Here is a 15,323-nt window from a genome sequence, read left to right as displayed (position 1 = left end):
CGCTCTCCCGCCACCCACCCGCCCTCCGCTCTGTGTGCGGTGCCGGTCGTTGCCCCTTTCCCTTGCCGGCGGCCAGGCCTGGAGGAAGGAGCCGCCCGCGGACCACATTCCCCCCTCAGCCGCACACGCACCTTCCAGAAACAAGCTGTCCCTGCAGCCGCCGCCGCCACCGGCCATCTTCCTCCTGCCGCTGCTCCCCTCACTCCATGGCGCGTCGCTCGCCCAGGCACCGCCGGCGCGGGCCAGGCCAGGCTCGGCTCTTCGCCCGGCCCGCGCGCTCTGCCTCCCGCACAGAAACCCAGCGGCAACAGCGCCGAGCCCCCTTCCCCCGGCGGTTGCCCCAATGCAGCAGCACCGGGCGAGCGGCGAGGAGCGACGCTCCGCTCCCTGCCTTCCGGCCCGCGTGCTGGAGGAAGGAGCCGCGCCGGCTCGCTGCCTTATTGCGTCCGCCACGGGTGGCCTCCAGCCGTTCAAGCCGAGGCCTGGCCCGGCCGCTGCAGTCTACCACCTCGGCAGGGGAGTAAGCGGGCCTGACCCAAGATCTCCCTGCGGGTCCCGCACACAACCTCACTGCGGGAGCGAGGGACCCTGCCGCCGCGGCTCCTGCTGCTGCTGCCGCCGCCTTCTCCTCCTCCTCCCTGAGACTTAACTAGTCACCCCCAGCCCCGCCGGGGGCAGCCTACAGTCTCGAGAGAAGGAGGGTGGCTCTAATTTCCCTGTCCCCTGGATGATAAAATGGCCGCACAAGGGCTTTGCTGGTAAATATCTAAGGCTGCGCCGCTCCCCCTTAGCAGCTCAGGAGGTTGCAGCTTGCTGGGGAGAGACTAAGCGATGGGGTGTGTGTGTGATTGAACTACATAAAATGAATGAACTTTAAAGACTGGGGGGAGAGAGGGGGCTATTAGTGAATCATCCTGTGCCCAGGATCCTGCCACCCCCTTCTAGGTCATAATCAAACAGGGGCACAAACCCAAGGTCACGCTTATTTAATTTATTTTAGTTTCTAAAATTCTCCAGTGGCCCGATCAAGCTATTCTGAAATAAGTACTTAAGGTGCTGAGTCTGCAGACACTTATGCCCCCCTTTTGCAACACCCGACATTCAGAATATAAGAGAGTCAAGTACTACAAAATCACAGGATACTAAAAATCAATGTAAAAAAATAACTTGGGGTTTTGAGCCTTTAGGGTTCACATTTTAAAGCTTTTCCCTGAAAGCACGAGGGCTAGAAACTTGCATGTTTTAAAATGGAAGCTGAGTTTCTCACATAATCACAGGAGCCCAGGCTTTGATAACAAAAATAAGATATTAGACTTTGGCTAGTCTCCTTCAGTTGCAGAGGAGGATTTTACCAGCACATATTTATGGCAGAATCAGGGATCTAGGTGCCTAATTTAAAGCACCTAGATTTTAAAAGATAGATGTGGTCCTTGGGCCAAGGATAATTTGTGTGCCCTGCATTCCTTGCCCATCCAAAACACACATTGAATTCAATGGGAGTTCGTAGCATCAGGCCCTAAATAACACAAATTTAAGTACATAATGCATCAAACAAATAGCTCAAGCTCCAAAAACAAAGCAATCCAGATTTAAAAATAAATAAATAAAATCTATAGACATATATTACCTACTTGCTGGATTACCTTCAAAAGACTTCAGAAAATAAGAGTATTTTAAGGAAATATTTTAAAAGAGAATCAATTTCCACACAAATAGGAGGAGGAAGTTCCAAGCATAATGACGCATGTAAGAAAAAGAAAAAAAAACCACATAGTAAATATGACATGAAAGTATTTCATTACTGATTAAATTCAAAGTTCAAACTAGGCAAAAGATAAATGCATAAGATTTATATTAAAAAATGAGAGACTTTAAATGTCTCATTGAAACCTAAACAAAATTCTTTATCCCAAGAAAGAGAGAGACTCAGACCCAATCCTGCAATGGGCTCTATGCAGGTGGACCTCAATATCTCAGTGAGGTCCCATGAAGGCATAAGAGTCTACTTGTATAGATCCAGTTGCAGGCTGGGGCCATAATGTTAATTCATAATGAGGAAGTCTCCCTTAAGTGAGACCAGACTTGATTCAAATTTGAACACATGGTTTTCTAAAACTAGAAGTTTTATTTTTATACAAAAGAAATGCATAACATGCTGATATGTCCTCATTGAGCAAATCAATGGCAGCCAATATAATTTGATAATCACTATGGCCTAGTATATGCTGCTGTTTTTAATAAGTGGACATCAAAGTAGTCTGAAATGAAAAGGACTTTTTAAAAAGAGTAAACCCCTGCAAGGGAACGATGCTCTCCTCAACAAGAAGAATTATCAAATATTAAACTGGCTATGCTCTTGTTTTAGGCTCTCGTGCTGTGGCAGGCATCCTGTCTGTTTATGGAGATTTTGTTGTTTAACATGCACTTTTTTCTGGGGAAGGACACTTGCCATCTCATGTGTTTGTTTAGAGATTCCTGAAAGTATTCTAAAAAGGGAGTGTTTAGCTCCATTCCTTCCCCATCCTAATCCATTCCATGACTAGTCCTTTTCCCCTGGTTGACTCCAGAGAAGGAATAAATCGGACAGTTGCTTTCTGAGTAACAGCACCAGCCATTAGAATCTGACTAGCTCAGCCAACTGTGGCTACATTCACAGATGCTTAATTTAAGGCCTGATCCTGCAAACACTGATGCATGAGTCCCATTGATATAAAGGTACGTAACCATGCAAGTGTTTACAGGGCCAGAGCAGCATAGGACTTCTGATGTATAAAGCCTTCAAAAGATAAAGTGCAAGGAGGTTATGATCCGTTAGTGTTGGTACAGGCAGAAGTTTCAAGGATGGAAGACAAAGTTCTAGAAAGAAACAAATGCCGGTTCAAACAAAACAGAAACAACCTGCAGTTTTCTTTGGCAAACTTGTATCCCATGTGGCTTTTTATATCTTTGGTATATATTAATAAATTTACATATGCTTGCTCTGGAACATTGTTTTTTACAAGCCAGTCCAGCGCCTCAACCAGTGACATGATCCCTCACTTTAGTTTTTACATTTTTGATGGAGTGGGTTTGGGGAGAGGTTGTATAGAGACAAATTCAGTGACTTGATTTCCTATTATGGGGAAAACAAACAAAAAAAATCCCACTTTCTGACTTTCGCAAGGCAGGAACTATCTCAGGGGCACCTTTATTGTTTGAAAAACTGATAGCTTTCATTAGTTACGTGTTAGGGAATCTTCTTTCTGCTTAGCCATCCCGTTTTTTCCTGTCTCTTTCCACAATTAATTGTTTTATTATATGGTAGTCCTGTGGGCTACCTAAACACAAGAATTTTACATTCAGAACTGTGAATTCTAAAATTATGTTGGATACAAGCATTAGGACAAAGTGAAAAAGAATTCTTTCCCACTATTTTTTCCCATGTCTGTCTCTGTCCTTTTATTCTGTTTCTGCCCCCTGCTCACATCATCTTTATATGTCTTTGTCTTCTATTAAATGTATCCCAAAAGCTACAGGGGGAAAGGAATAGAACTGTTCCACATAAGCTTTGTTGCACTGGCTAGAGCAGTGTTTCTCAATTAAATTTGGCCACGGAACCCTTTTGAACTCGATAAATAATTGCGGCACCCTCCAAACTCTTAAAAGTATTTTTACATATTGGGCCCCAAAAAATGTCAAAATCAGCAAATTATATACAAACAATTAGATCAGCGTTTCTCAATTAAATTTCCCCGCAGAACCCTTTAGGCTCCGCAGGGAAATTACACTCATACTTGATACCCTCCGCGGAAAAATCCGGGACATCTTCCCTTTTTCAGCAGCGTGGAGAACAGCTGATCTCGGCGGCACGATGTCACTTTCTCGCGGAACCCCAACAGTGTTCCCATGGAACCCCAGGGTTCCGCGGAACACCAATTGAGAAACACTGCTAGAGAATATAATTTGATTAGGATTGTGCAATCCTAGGTTCAATATCTTTGCAGCCTAGGTGATGTTCAGCATTATTTCCTGTTTTATGAATGACCCCATTCAAGGAGTTTTATGAAATTTATAGAAACCTTGATAAAAAATAATTCTGTATTCATTTATACCATATGCTATCAGAATTCTATGGAGTATAAATCAGCACAGAATTTGTCCCCTGAGATTTTCTTTTAAGACTATTGCCCTCAGAAAGTAGAGGGCAATTTATGTTTGATTTTTCTACGGGCGTTATTGGGAACTTTTCCTCTAGTACATTATTTGTGCTCTAGCTTTTACTTCTTTCTTACAATATTCCTTTCTTGCCTTCCATCCTCAGATTAACTGCTTTTAACTGACACCTATTGTATTGTGTTTTCTAAAGCAATATCAAACTTACTTCTTGTGCCTATGCCACAAGTGATTTGAGATAGCTTTGCCTGGAATTATTGTAAAGCACTTGGTAATAAACTGTAGTGAGCACCCTGGGCTGGAAAAATTACCTAACAGGTCCTTTTTCTTCTCTGTTATTATTACAGTGGTTACAATTTATAAAGGACACTGTTAATTAGTATAAGATCAAAAAATCTAGATGTGAAAAAAGGTGTATGACAAACCCTGTTGTCAGACGATATTTGGTCTAAATAAAGATTGAGGTTGGCTCAGAATGTTTTCTTGATTTTTTTCATTAAAACAAGCTGCTGTTTCTCACAAGCTTACCCTTAAATAAAAATAGACATTGATTTGTTAGGTGTTTTTCCATTACGGTTATTGTCTATAAGATTTCCTGTTATTGTTATAAATATTTTGAATGGGGAATCTGTTATCTGCTGCTAAGGCTGTTACATAAGCAAGTGAGGTAGGTTGTTGTAACCATGTCAGTCTCAGGATATGAAAGAGACAAAATGGGTGAGGTAATATCTTTTATTGAACCAACTTCGGTTGGTGGAAGGGACAAGTTTTTGAGCTTCACAGATCTCTTCCTCAAGGCTTCTGTGATCGGTGAAGCTTGAAAGCTTATCCCTTCCACCAACAGAAGTTGGTCCAATAAAAGACATTACCTCACCCATTTTGTCTTTTCATGTTTTTCTAATATTGTTTTGTTGCACCTTCTTGTTCATTGTTCCCTTGCAACTGTTGAAAGAAAAAAAATTGTTTTTAATTTAAACATTCCCTTGTAACCTGTGAGCCCATTCGACTAGAGTAACATTATGTTAAAATGAGATTAATGGAAGAGATAAGAGATTGACTAAGAAATAAGATGTCACTGGACATGATACAGTACCAAATATGATGTTCTGCTCAGAGTCTGGCCGAATATCTTCTGGCACTTGACCCACAACTAGAAAATCCATCTTAACTTGGGAGGGAAATGACCTAGAACTCCTAAGCTAATGACTGATATGTAGCACCACCTCTAGAAATAATAAAAAAGGAGCTAAAATCATGAGGAAAGCTAAAATGTAAAAAGATAGACCTGATAAGGAAAAATGGCCATTTATAAATCTGAATGTTAAGAAAAAACATTGGGGGATTTTAGTTATGTGAATAATTTAAAAGAAAATTGTAGAAAACCTAAGTATTTATCATTATAATTTATAAGGCCTCATGTCACAGATTATATACTTTTATTGCATATTTTAAAATCAAACAGACCTTTTTTTTAAAAGATAAATTCCAAGAGAAGAACAAATGGGTATAGACTAGCCATGAGTAAATTTAGGCTGGAACTAGAAGTAGATTTCTAACCATCAGATGAGTGAGGTTCTGGAACAGCCTTCCAATAGGAGAAGTGGGGACAAAAAGCCTAACTAGTTTTAAGATGAAACTTGTGGAGAATGTTAGATAATATGGTGAGTTCAATTGTTACTTTGTGAAAGGGGTTGTGAGAAGTAAAACCTGTGATAGGACATGAGACAGTAATTTAACATCTGCAGACTCTGTAAAGGCCCATTTGGTTGCTAGGAGCCACCATGGCATGTTCATGCAAATGTCAGCAGGAGTGAATGGACTGTTAGAGAGAGTTGAAGCTTGCCAGCTACAAGTTGTTTTTTTCCAGGATTTCAATGAAGGTGCCAGAGCTCTCAAGACACCAGAGACCAGACCCAGGGACTATATGGGTCCAGGCTACTGGAAAGGTAGAACTAGGTGACCAGATAGCAAGTGAGAAAAATCGGGGTGGGGTGAGGGTAATAGGCGCCTATATAAGAAAAAGCCCTGACTATTGGGATGGTCCCTATAAAATCAGGACATCTGGTCACCCTAGGTAGCACCAAGATCCAAGTGGGAAGATTTAGGACCCCCCAGTTCCTGAGAAGGAAATCTGAACTGGGACCTGTATGCAGGCTTTCCTATGTTGAGAGGGTAAAGAGGGCACCTCCTGATGAACAGTAAATGAGTTAATCCATGAGTTTACCTTTAAGTCAAATAGTAAGAATTTGCTAACTATATCTAGATGGATAGTGGGTATTCCTGCAGTGGCCACTGAAGAGCAGCTATCATGTTGATCAGCAAACAGCCTGCTTCTGAGAACAGAGTCCTTGGATTAAAGTAGCAGAGTGAGGGGTGACATGATATACAATTTCCAAATGCACAATTTGGTGGTGGTAGAGTTACAAGAGCCAATGGCACAGGAAATCTGCGGTCATGACAGAGTTTAGTTTATTAATGGAATTAAATGACTGCATTGCCTGTGACAGCACGGAACTGAATTCAATGACCCAGGACATCCCTTCTAGTCCTACGTTCCTAGGAACAGAATTGTTGGTAGTACATAATTATTACAAGAAAAGGAGCAAATACAAAAAAAGAGTTAAGACATCATGGGATATTCATTCCCCTAGGTATTCCTATTGTTTTAGTAAAAGTTCTATCAATTATTATTTTAAAATAATTTTATCCCATTTGAGCCATTTTTCCTCAAATAGCTCACTTATTAATCTATTCTAATACAGGCATTTCCATGTCTCCTAATTCTTCTTTTATTCTGGTTCTATAGCAGGTTTAGGTTTTTGCACCCAAAGTGGTAAAATACACTTACGGACTGCATTAATAAATATTCTAAATAGGTATATGTCTTTGTGTGTAACCCCTGAAATAACTCGTGCATAGATTTTCTGACATATGACTAGAAAGTTAACTAATTTTAATGTCATGAGCAAAAAAAGAAAATGCCTGAATAGTCAAAATGTATATTTTTGGTATATTTATAATAATGTCCTTTATAATAATGAATGGAGTTAGTACTTATGATAAATATATTTACCACTTAAAATTAAAAGCTATGCAAGAAGGAAACTTGCTCTTGCTCTGTCCTCAAGAGAGAGGACTAAGAAATGTAACTATGTGAGAAACGTAAAAGTACATTTTAATTATATCCTGCTTTTTTGCTCCCCAAGCTACAATCTAGCTAACCTTTGAGAACAGTTGCTTAATACAACAGTGCCTTTCTTAGTGTGAGACAAAATGCAGGCCTTGTTTAAATTACTCTATGTAAAAAAGTTGGTAACATTTTCTTTACTATTCTTTTCACAAACTGTGCCCATTTAACTTAAACCTGTAACTCATTCAGAATATGAAGTACACCCATACAGGAAGAGAAACAGGTGTTTTATTTTATTGTGCTTTTAAATAATTAAATGTAATCTTCTGAAAATGATTAAATTTGGATTTAACTGCAATAAAAATAGCCTTGAAAATACAAATAATATTCCCAATGTATTTTAAATGCTTTCGCAATAAATATTTTGCATTATTCATTTGATTTATTTAGCAAAACAAAGAAAAAAAATCAAAACCATGGAAGTCTTAGAGAGACAGACATCTTCCCTTCCTCCCCTCTGAAATAAATGTTGTTCTCAGCTGTGGCTGATGAAAAAAAAAGTTAATTAAAGGAAACGTGCAAAATACCAGTAGGCTTAACTGCCCATACACAGTCCCTTCAGAAAATTGGGTTTTCTTTCTGACAGTTTCAGCACTGTTAGAAGAATTAGCAGCAAGGCTGCATCTAGCTTAACACTTCTTGTCTTCAGCCTATGAGTCAGAAATAAAGTTCTAGGCTCAAAGCATGAGAGCAAGTACATACACTTACAGACCACTTCCTCCCCTATTCCTTTCACCTCTATATAAAGCTCTGATAGGATTAACATCTTACAAACCTAGTGGAAAACTGCAGGGCAGCCTTTGTACCAAAGTTAATGCACCTACATACAGATTTTACTCACCAGACCGGCTTTACCAATTTTGCAAGGGCAATATGATCATCAAGTGCAATCAGTACAAGTACACATAAATAGAAACATAAAATTAAATATACACATGCAGATGAACACAAAAAAGCTACTTGTTGACATATGATTTTATTATAATTATTTCAGAAAAAGCACAGGTAAAATTCATGACACTCCCTTATCCATTCATACCTAGAGTTATGTGCAAAGCCTATATACACCAGCCTAAATGCATACAGTACATGCACAGACACCCTCAAAGTATGTATACACATACACACACTTGTTATAACAATGCTATTTTTAGGCTTGGAAGGATCAAATTTTTATTGGTAAATATTGTCTATTTCACCATACACATGCAAACTGATGAAAAATATTTCCATTTATAATAATCAAAATTTACAGGTAGGCAACTAAGAAAAATGCTGTTGGAGAACTCATTAGGTTTTAGGCTCTTTACTTTGTATATTTTGACATATAATGTAGACAATTTGTATTTTAAATTATAAGACTAACTTTTTGAATCTCTCACATGTACCCTCATTAAATAATTATTGCTTGACCCCACATTGTCTGAATCCCCCATAATTTCCCACAACCATGAACATTTAAATAGATTAAAAATCTAAAAATGTTTACAAATAATCCATCAAAATTATAAAAAAATTAAAATTGCATTTTGCCAAGCCCAACTATTTTACAGAACATACACAGAGCAAACACATATGCTCACTTATAGTTAATATTCATCTGTCCAGATAAGCCAAATGAAAAAGATCACCCCCCTGTCCAAACATAGATGAAAAGTAATATCAGAATATTTAATTAGTTGTGGTTCAAGAAACTGTTTTTCCTCCGTAAAGTTGGTGGTGAATGTTATTTTATTAACACCATTTTGTGGGTGCTTATAAACTGTATCTGTTATTGTGAAAATTTGAATGTCCAACAGAGGTTTAATAATTGGATGGAAATTGCAGGAAGTAACTAAACTTCATGTAGCATGTTGTGGCTTCAAATTACAGTACATACACTAACAAAGAAATGACACTTGTCTGTGAGCAGTAGCTAGTGTTTTTCCCACTGCAGCAGTTTAAAATAAGGCTATGTATACACTGCCCCACAGTTTAGATTATGGGGTATGAATAGCAGCACACATCAGAGTGCTGTGCTGTAACTCCCCCATGTGAATGCTGCGGATGAGAACTAAAAAGTTCCTAGTTCAGATGCATGTAGTCCTGCTTGAAGAACACTCACATACTCAAGGGCACACAGTGGGATGTGGCAGAGCCATGATTAGAACTCAGAAGTTCCTGGATACCTGACCTATATTTAGGACTGTAGCTCATTCCATTCACTAAAACAACCTTATGTGGTGATGAACATTATTATGGGTCTTTAGAAGTGAGAAAAACAAAAGTTACACAAAGTTAACAGGGTGGGTTTTCTTCATGTACTTTAGCTGCTTTGCATTTTTGTTTCAGCAACTTAACCTAGTGTGAAATGTTACAGAAAAGGAAAATCTTGATGGCTAGAGGCATGCATAGAATAGCATGTGTGCCCCAACCTCACTACAGCTGAAATGAAGAGGGTAATCATTTGAAAATTCAAAACCTCTGACTTGACTTCATTAAAATACCATGCCCTAGACGTGGGTGGTCCTCTGTTTGTAAGATGTTTAGTAACTGAATAACTTATGTGGTCCTTTGAAAGACACCTGTCTTGAACTAACTGTACCTAACACAACTTCACTCCTTTCACACTCTTCACTCAATCATCCTTTGATTTTCAACTGATTTTGCTCAAAGAAATAATGGAGTATGGAACAAATTTAATATCATAGCCATCCCGACTGTTAAAATCCAAGGTCATGCTTTGGGCATCCTTTGCCTTGGCTCTTCCCTAACAAGATTTAAAACTATAATATTAGGAAAAAAGTAATTGTGCCTGTTTTCATTTAATCCAAGGTTTGTATAATTTCTGTATAAAACATATTTAACGATGATGTGATTTATTTTTATTGCAGTAGCATGTAGAAGACCCACCCTATTGCACTAGTCATTGCACATATAATAAAAAGTGCTTTCCCCAAACAGCTTTCAGACTAACACTTCTACTTTCAGTTGTTTGCAATAAGTCATACAACTGGCATTTCATATTAATTTGACTGTGAGGTCATTGTATACTTTATATACAATCGCAATGGCTATTGTTTGCCATCAACTGCAAATACCAAGATGTTGATGTTGTAGTTTCCTAAGGGAAGCCATTTTGGCTAGATTGTTGATAAGTTTGTTGAATACTCCAGTATTTCTATTAAAAAAATCAGTTCTCTCAACTTAAAGTTCTCACTTGCATCTCATCTTCATAAAACTTAATATTTAAATCTTCAGGTATCAAATTAAAGTCATTTCCACCTTTGATGACAGTGATGTCACGTAACAAGCTCACATTCAGTCTCAAAGAAGCCCATATTTATGAAATCCACTTTGTGACTGCATGTTTAAATAAAGAGGTTTATATTTAAAATGTAAAATCATCTCTTTTTTCAAAAAGTTACTTTATATAGACTGGTGGGTTCCCTTACCAGCCTAGGAAAAACTCAGGGCCACTCTAGCCTCTTTCAGGCCCTTCCCTTAGGACAGAGTTTACTCATTAAAAAAAAAAAAATCACAAATTAAAAAAGAACAAAGCTATTCCTGTGACCATCACACATAAGTGACCCAGAACCAACCCTCCTCTGTAGGTCACAGGCACTAATCTCCCTCCTGCCATACTCTCCGACTGAGGTCCCTCAGCGGTTTATAGAAAACATGTGACCCTTTCCCAACTTGGTGTGATAATCAAAAAGGGCTGGCTGGCCCCATGCCCACTGGCCTTTTGAAAGGCAGACCACCCTGTTACACCTTATTACAACTTAAATCCACTGCTTTTCAACAAGTTTCTCAAAGCTAGTCATATAAGGACCCAACCCATAACATTTTTCAGTGTGCATAACTGCTAATCTCTCAGTAGTTATGCTGGTGGCTGGCTGGTTAAGATTGTAGAGTTAAAAGACAAATGTCTGAATGGGCTCAAATCCTACTTCTGGCAACAAAAATTTTTGAGAGCTTTCCTTACTATTTAAACAGGACTGAAAATCTAGACTTTATTCATGGATCTACCTCTATCAGGTTTTGTGATTTTAGGGTTCTTGCTTAAGACTCATTGCTGTACAGAAGTTATCTATAAAGTTGAGATAATAATGCATATCTGCCACACAGGATATGTAGAAATACTTGCACAGGAGAGAAGAAACTGAGTTTTAACTAAGTTTCCCAGGAATTCTTCTGAATGGAAGAAGGAAACATGGTTTGCCTATCCACCTCAACCCCCTTAACCCACAGATGACAAGGGATTTGCAGGAAGCATCAGGTATCTGTACAGATGCCCCATACATCTGCTCTACTGACTGGCTCCCACCAGTCCAAGGGTAGTACAGCTCCTGCTTCCACAAATTTTTCCCTTATATGACTACCCCATAAATTCCCTATGATGGTGCCACAGCATAAAGAGAAAATTCAGGTAAAGCAAACCAGATTATGCCACAGCATAAAGGGAAAATTCATGTAAAGTAAAATAGATTATTAATTTGCACCTATTTCCCCTGTAATTTCTAAGAGAAAAAGGAGTAATTCACTGTCCAATCTGAGAGAAATGCAAAATTTAAACACATAGGATAAACAATGACAAGTCAACAATGTTTACCATGCCAGTTTGCATTTGAGAACAACTGGTAGGTATGAGTAAAATTATGGTATAACATAAGGAACAGCAACAGGAAGATGAGGAATATTTTAAAAGGTAATCATTGGATTATATACCTTGCTGGCAATTATCTGTGTCTAGGCAGGAGAAGAGGAAAATAACTAAAAGGTTGAGTTATGCAGAAGAAGTGGGCTATATCAAATCACATCTCATGTGAGGGTTTCATTTCTGTTCTCTCCATCAATCAGATTCTTCTGTCTCCAGGTTGGAACATTCTGTGGTAACAGTTGAAACCTCACTTGTAATATTTAGGATTATTAGCCCTTCTGTTCAATCATTGCACTGGAACTTCCAGAGCTTTTTTTCATGTGGTCATGTCAACTTGCACTGAACGTACTCAAACCACCTATTACCAAAGGTGCCTTTTAATAGATCATTTATATGAACAAAACTTCTTGATGTGGAACTTGCCCAATAGCCTCTTTCTTTGCTTTTGTGAAAGTGCAATGAGGGAGGTATTCCCACATTTCCTCCATCCTTAATGAATGAGGTTTTCAGTGGGTCCTCACTAAAACTATAAAGAAATTGTCTCACTTTTATTCATCCAAGTTTCTTATAGACATTTGCAATTTTTGGATTAGTATACTGCCAATACATAAAAGTTTCCCAGAGTCTGATACTGTTGCTGCTCTGAAGTGATTTCATGTTGTTGTACTTTATCAGTTTATTGCCATACACACATTTTTATATAATCTAATAGCTTACAATACTTCATTTTAGATTTTCATCAAAAAGCTTACTAACATTCATATTTAAAAGGACACCAGTGTAAATTTTAAGTGATATTTTTGCACATCATTCTTTCAAAAAAGATGTAAAACTTACAACAAAATGTTAGAGGGAGTGCCATGGGAACTGTATTCATAGTTTCTGAGAATGTCCCTGCAGATTGATCTCCCAAAGTTTCTTTCACAACACTCTTATAGTGTTGGAGCAATAACTTGATTTACTAAAATTAAACAAAGACTTACTTGTTTAGAATCCTAGTGACTGACGTCAACAGATGTGTTTCATCACCATAGTGCTATGCGATTTACCCCAACAACTATGTCACATAAGCAGGTCAGTAATATATTTGATTGTTGACTGTGTTGAAAGCTGCAGAGAGGTTGAGTGGTATGAGCATTGAGATGTCACTTCCATTGGCTCAGGAAGTTATCTTTTAGGACATGAGGGCTGCTTCTGTACTGTGTAGCGGTCTGAAGCATGACTGAAGCATCTGGGATGTTAGCAGATGTCATTGTTCTGCCAGCAGACTTTAATTGGATTGGATTGGGCTCTTGTGGGTGGCTCCATTTCTTCTGTCTGAGAAATCTCAAGGTGGTTTTGGTAATTAATCTTTCCTGAGAGCTCTCATGTGGGGTTCCACAGGGCTCCCCCTTCTTTTTCAATGTATATAGGGGCAGTGAGGAAGAACAGGATATGGCACCTTCAGTATTTGCTTGACACTCAACTCAATGACCTTTCTCCAATAACAAACTTAAATATGTGCTTAGATTTAATTGATTTGTACTCTATTCTGTACATTTCTGTAAAAGGCATATCACAAAAAGCACTCTCCTCCTTAATTATAATAAAAATAAACAAACAAACATTAATCAGTTTTTCAATCATTTTGCAGCTATATATTATCTGATTGAGGATCATGATTGCTAAGAGGGTATGAAATGTTAGACTTTTTTTTTCCCAGTTAAGAATACTATAAGGACATATACAATGGGCCTAAGTAACATACTGTTAATACCTGTGTTGTGGCTGGCACCCTGTAGCGCAATGAATTATTTTCAAGGACAGGAAAGTTTTTAAGTGTTGTATCAGTTTTCATCATAAAAGCTCCAGACTCTATGCCACCCATAAAGATGAATAAAGATTGTGACTGTTCTGGGGCAAGTTTATCAGATGAAATATAAACACTTCAGGAACAAATAATGTAATTTGCAAGAAGTAAAATTAAACCATATGCATTGTCCATAAGTGGCTTTCCAGGAAGAAGAAAATGATCAAATTGCACTTTCAGAAAAGTGAAGGGCGTAAACTCAGTGCCTTGGACAATGTTCCCTTTCTCATTAGACAAATTCTAGTATCTAAAACTGTGGGTGAGGCGTTGCTGTTTTTGTCTAGTAAAGTATTCTGAGATACCTGGAGCATGAAAGAGGCTAGAGTATATCAAGTATAATTTCTATTCTATAGAGTAACATTTTATATGTGTTAATTTAATTTTTGCCCATTTAAAATTGGTAGGAATTTGAATTGCAGTATTTACACAAGTTTTAGATATTTTATTTTACTCTAATTATCATGATATTTGACAGCATTCATTCAATTGTGGTCCGGCTCCCATCTTACTCCCTCGCACTGCGCAGCTAGAATCACCTTGGCTTCACAGTCCTTTTATCAGTTTCCGCTCACTGCCTCACCACTTCCTGTTGGTCCTGCCCTAGAGTCAGTCTCTCAACTTGCTGCCACTACATCAAAGTCCCTCTACCTGCTCTGTCTGTCTGCCTGGCTCCTTCCCTCACTTCAGCCAGCTTCTGTCCTCAACGTCCTTCTACCCATCCTTCCCATTGCCCAGCTCCCTTCCACTGCCTGAGACATAGATTTCCCCCAAGCCATCCCTCCCACAGTATTGCCCCATTCCTGCCTCCAGATTCTCCTCTCATGGCTCCCTCCTACTGCAGCTCATTCTGTGATAGTGTTGATCAGTATACAAGGTCCATATTCAGTATTTGGTGGTACTGATGGTCACTATTTATCTAGATGATCAAAAAAAAAAGAATTCTTACCATCTTTTTTATAAAGCATAGTGTTATTCAGCATTGTAAAGAATTCTGGTAGTTAAATGCATCTTTGCTCTTTTTGTATTTGAGAGTGCATGTAATTTTATTCTGCATTCAAACATAGCCTTATAAAAGAGTAAAGCAGCAAATCCAATATAATTATATATTCAGTGCAACCTCTCCCCCCAACAAAAACGTAATTAATGCAATGTAATGTTCGAGATTTTAAGTCAACAAAAGCCAGACCATTTAGAGCTAAGGTTCCCATGGCAACCTTAACTCCGTCTCCTTCTGTGTCTGCATGATAGGGTCTTTTCTTACATGACCATGTATTACTACAGAAGAGAATGTGACATACCATCCTGCAAATAGAGCATTGGTTTTATATATAAGATACCTATAGAGGGGTATAGAAAAGAAATATCTCTCCAATTATTTCAAAGGAAATTGTGGTTTGTTGCAGTCCTGCATACATGTAAATGTTTAGCTACACCAACACTGCAAACAGCAGATAATTTAGCATTAAAGATTTACATGAATGTTTAGGTGT

The 15,323-nt window shown here is 38.5% G+C and overlaps 1 protein-coding gene across 14 annotated transcripts in view; it reads right to left on the bottom strand.

Moving 5' to 3' along the window:
* SENP6 (SUMO specific peptidase 6) overlaps window positions 1–771 on the bottom strand; it is a 145,967-nt gene extending 145,196 nt beyond the window's left edge. For all 14 annotated transcript variants that reach the window (XR_010917109.1, XM_067532695.1, XM_067532686.1 and 11 more), the window contains exon 1: window positions 132–771. Coding sequence is in view for 12 of the 14 variants with exons in the window: in XM_067532686.1 (XP_067388787.1) it covers window positions 132–177 (46 nt within the window). In the remaining 2 variants the exon portion in view is untranslated. The remainder of the gene's footprint in view (window positions 1–131) is intronic.
* Window positions 772–15,323: the final 14,552 nt, after the last annotated feature.

The sequence above is a fragment of the Emydura macquarii genome, unplaced genomic scaffold, assembly GCF_026122565.2.
Source record: "Emydura macquarii macquarii isolate MOO-44397 ecotype Brisbane River unplaced genomic scaffold, CSIRO-AGI_Emac_v2 contig_3295, whole genome shotgun sequence".
Lineage (NCBI taxonomy): Eukaryota > Metazoa > Chordata > Testudines > Chelidae > Emydura > Emydura macquarii.
This window is presented reverse-complemented; position numbering and strand designations above follow the sequence as displayed.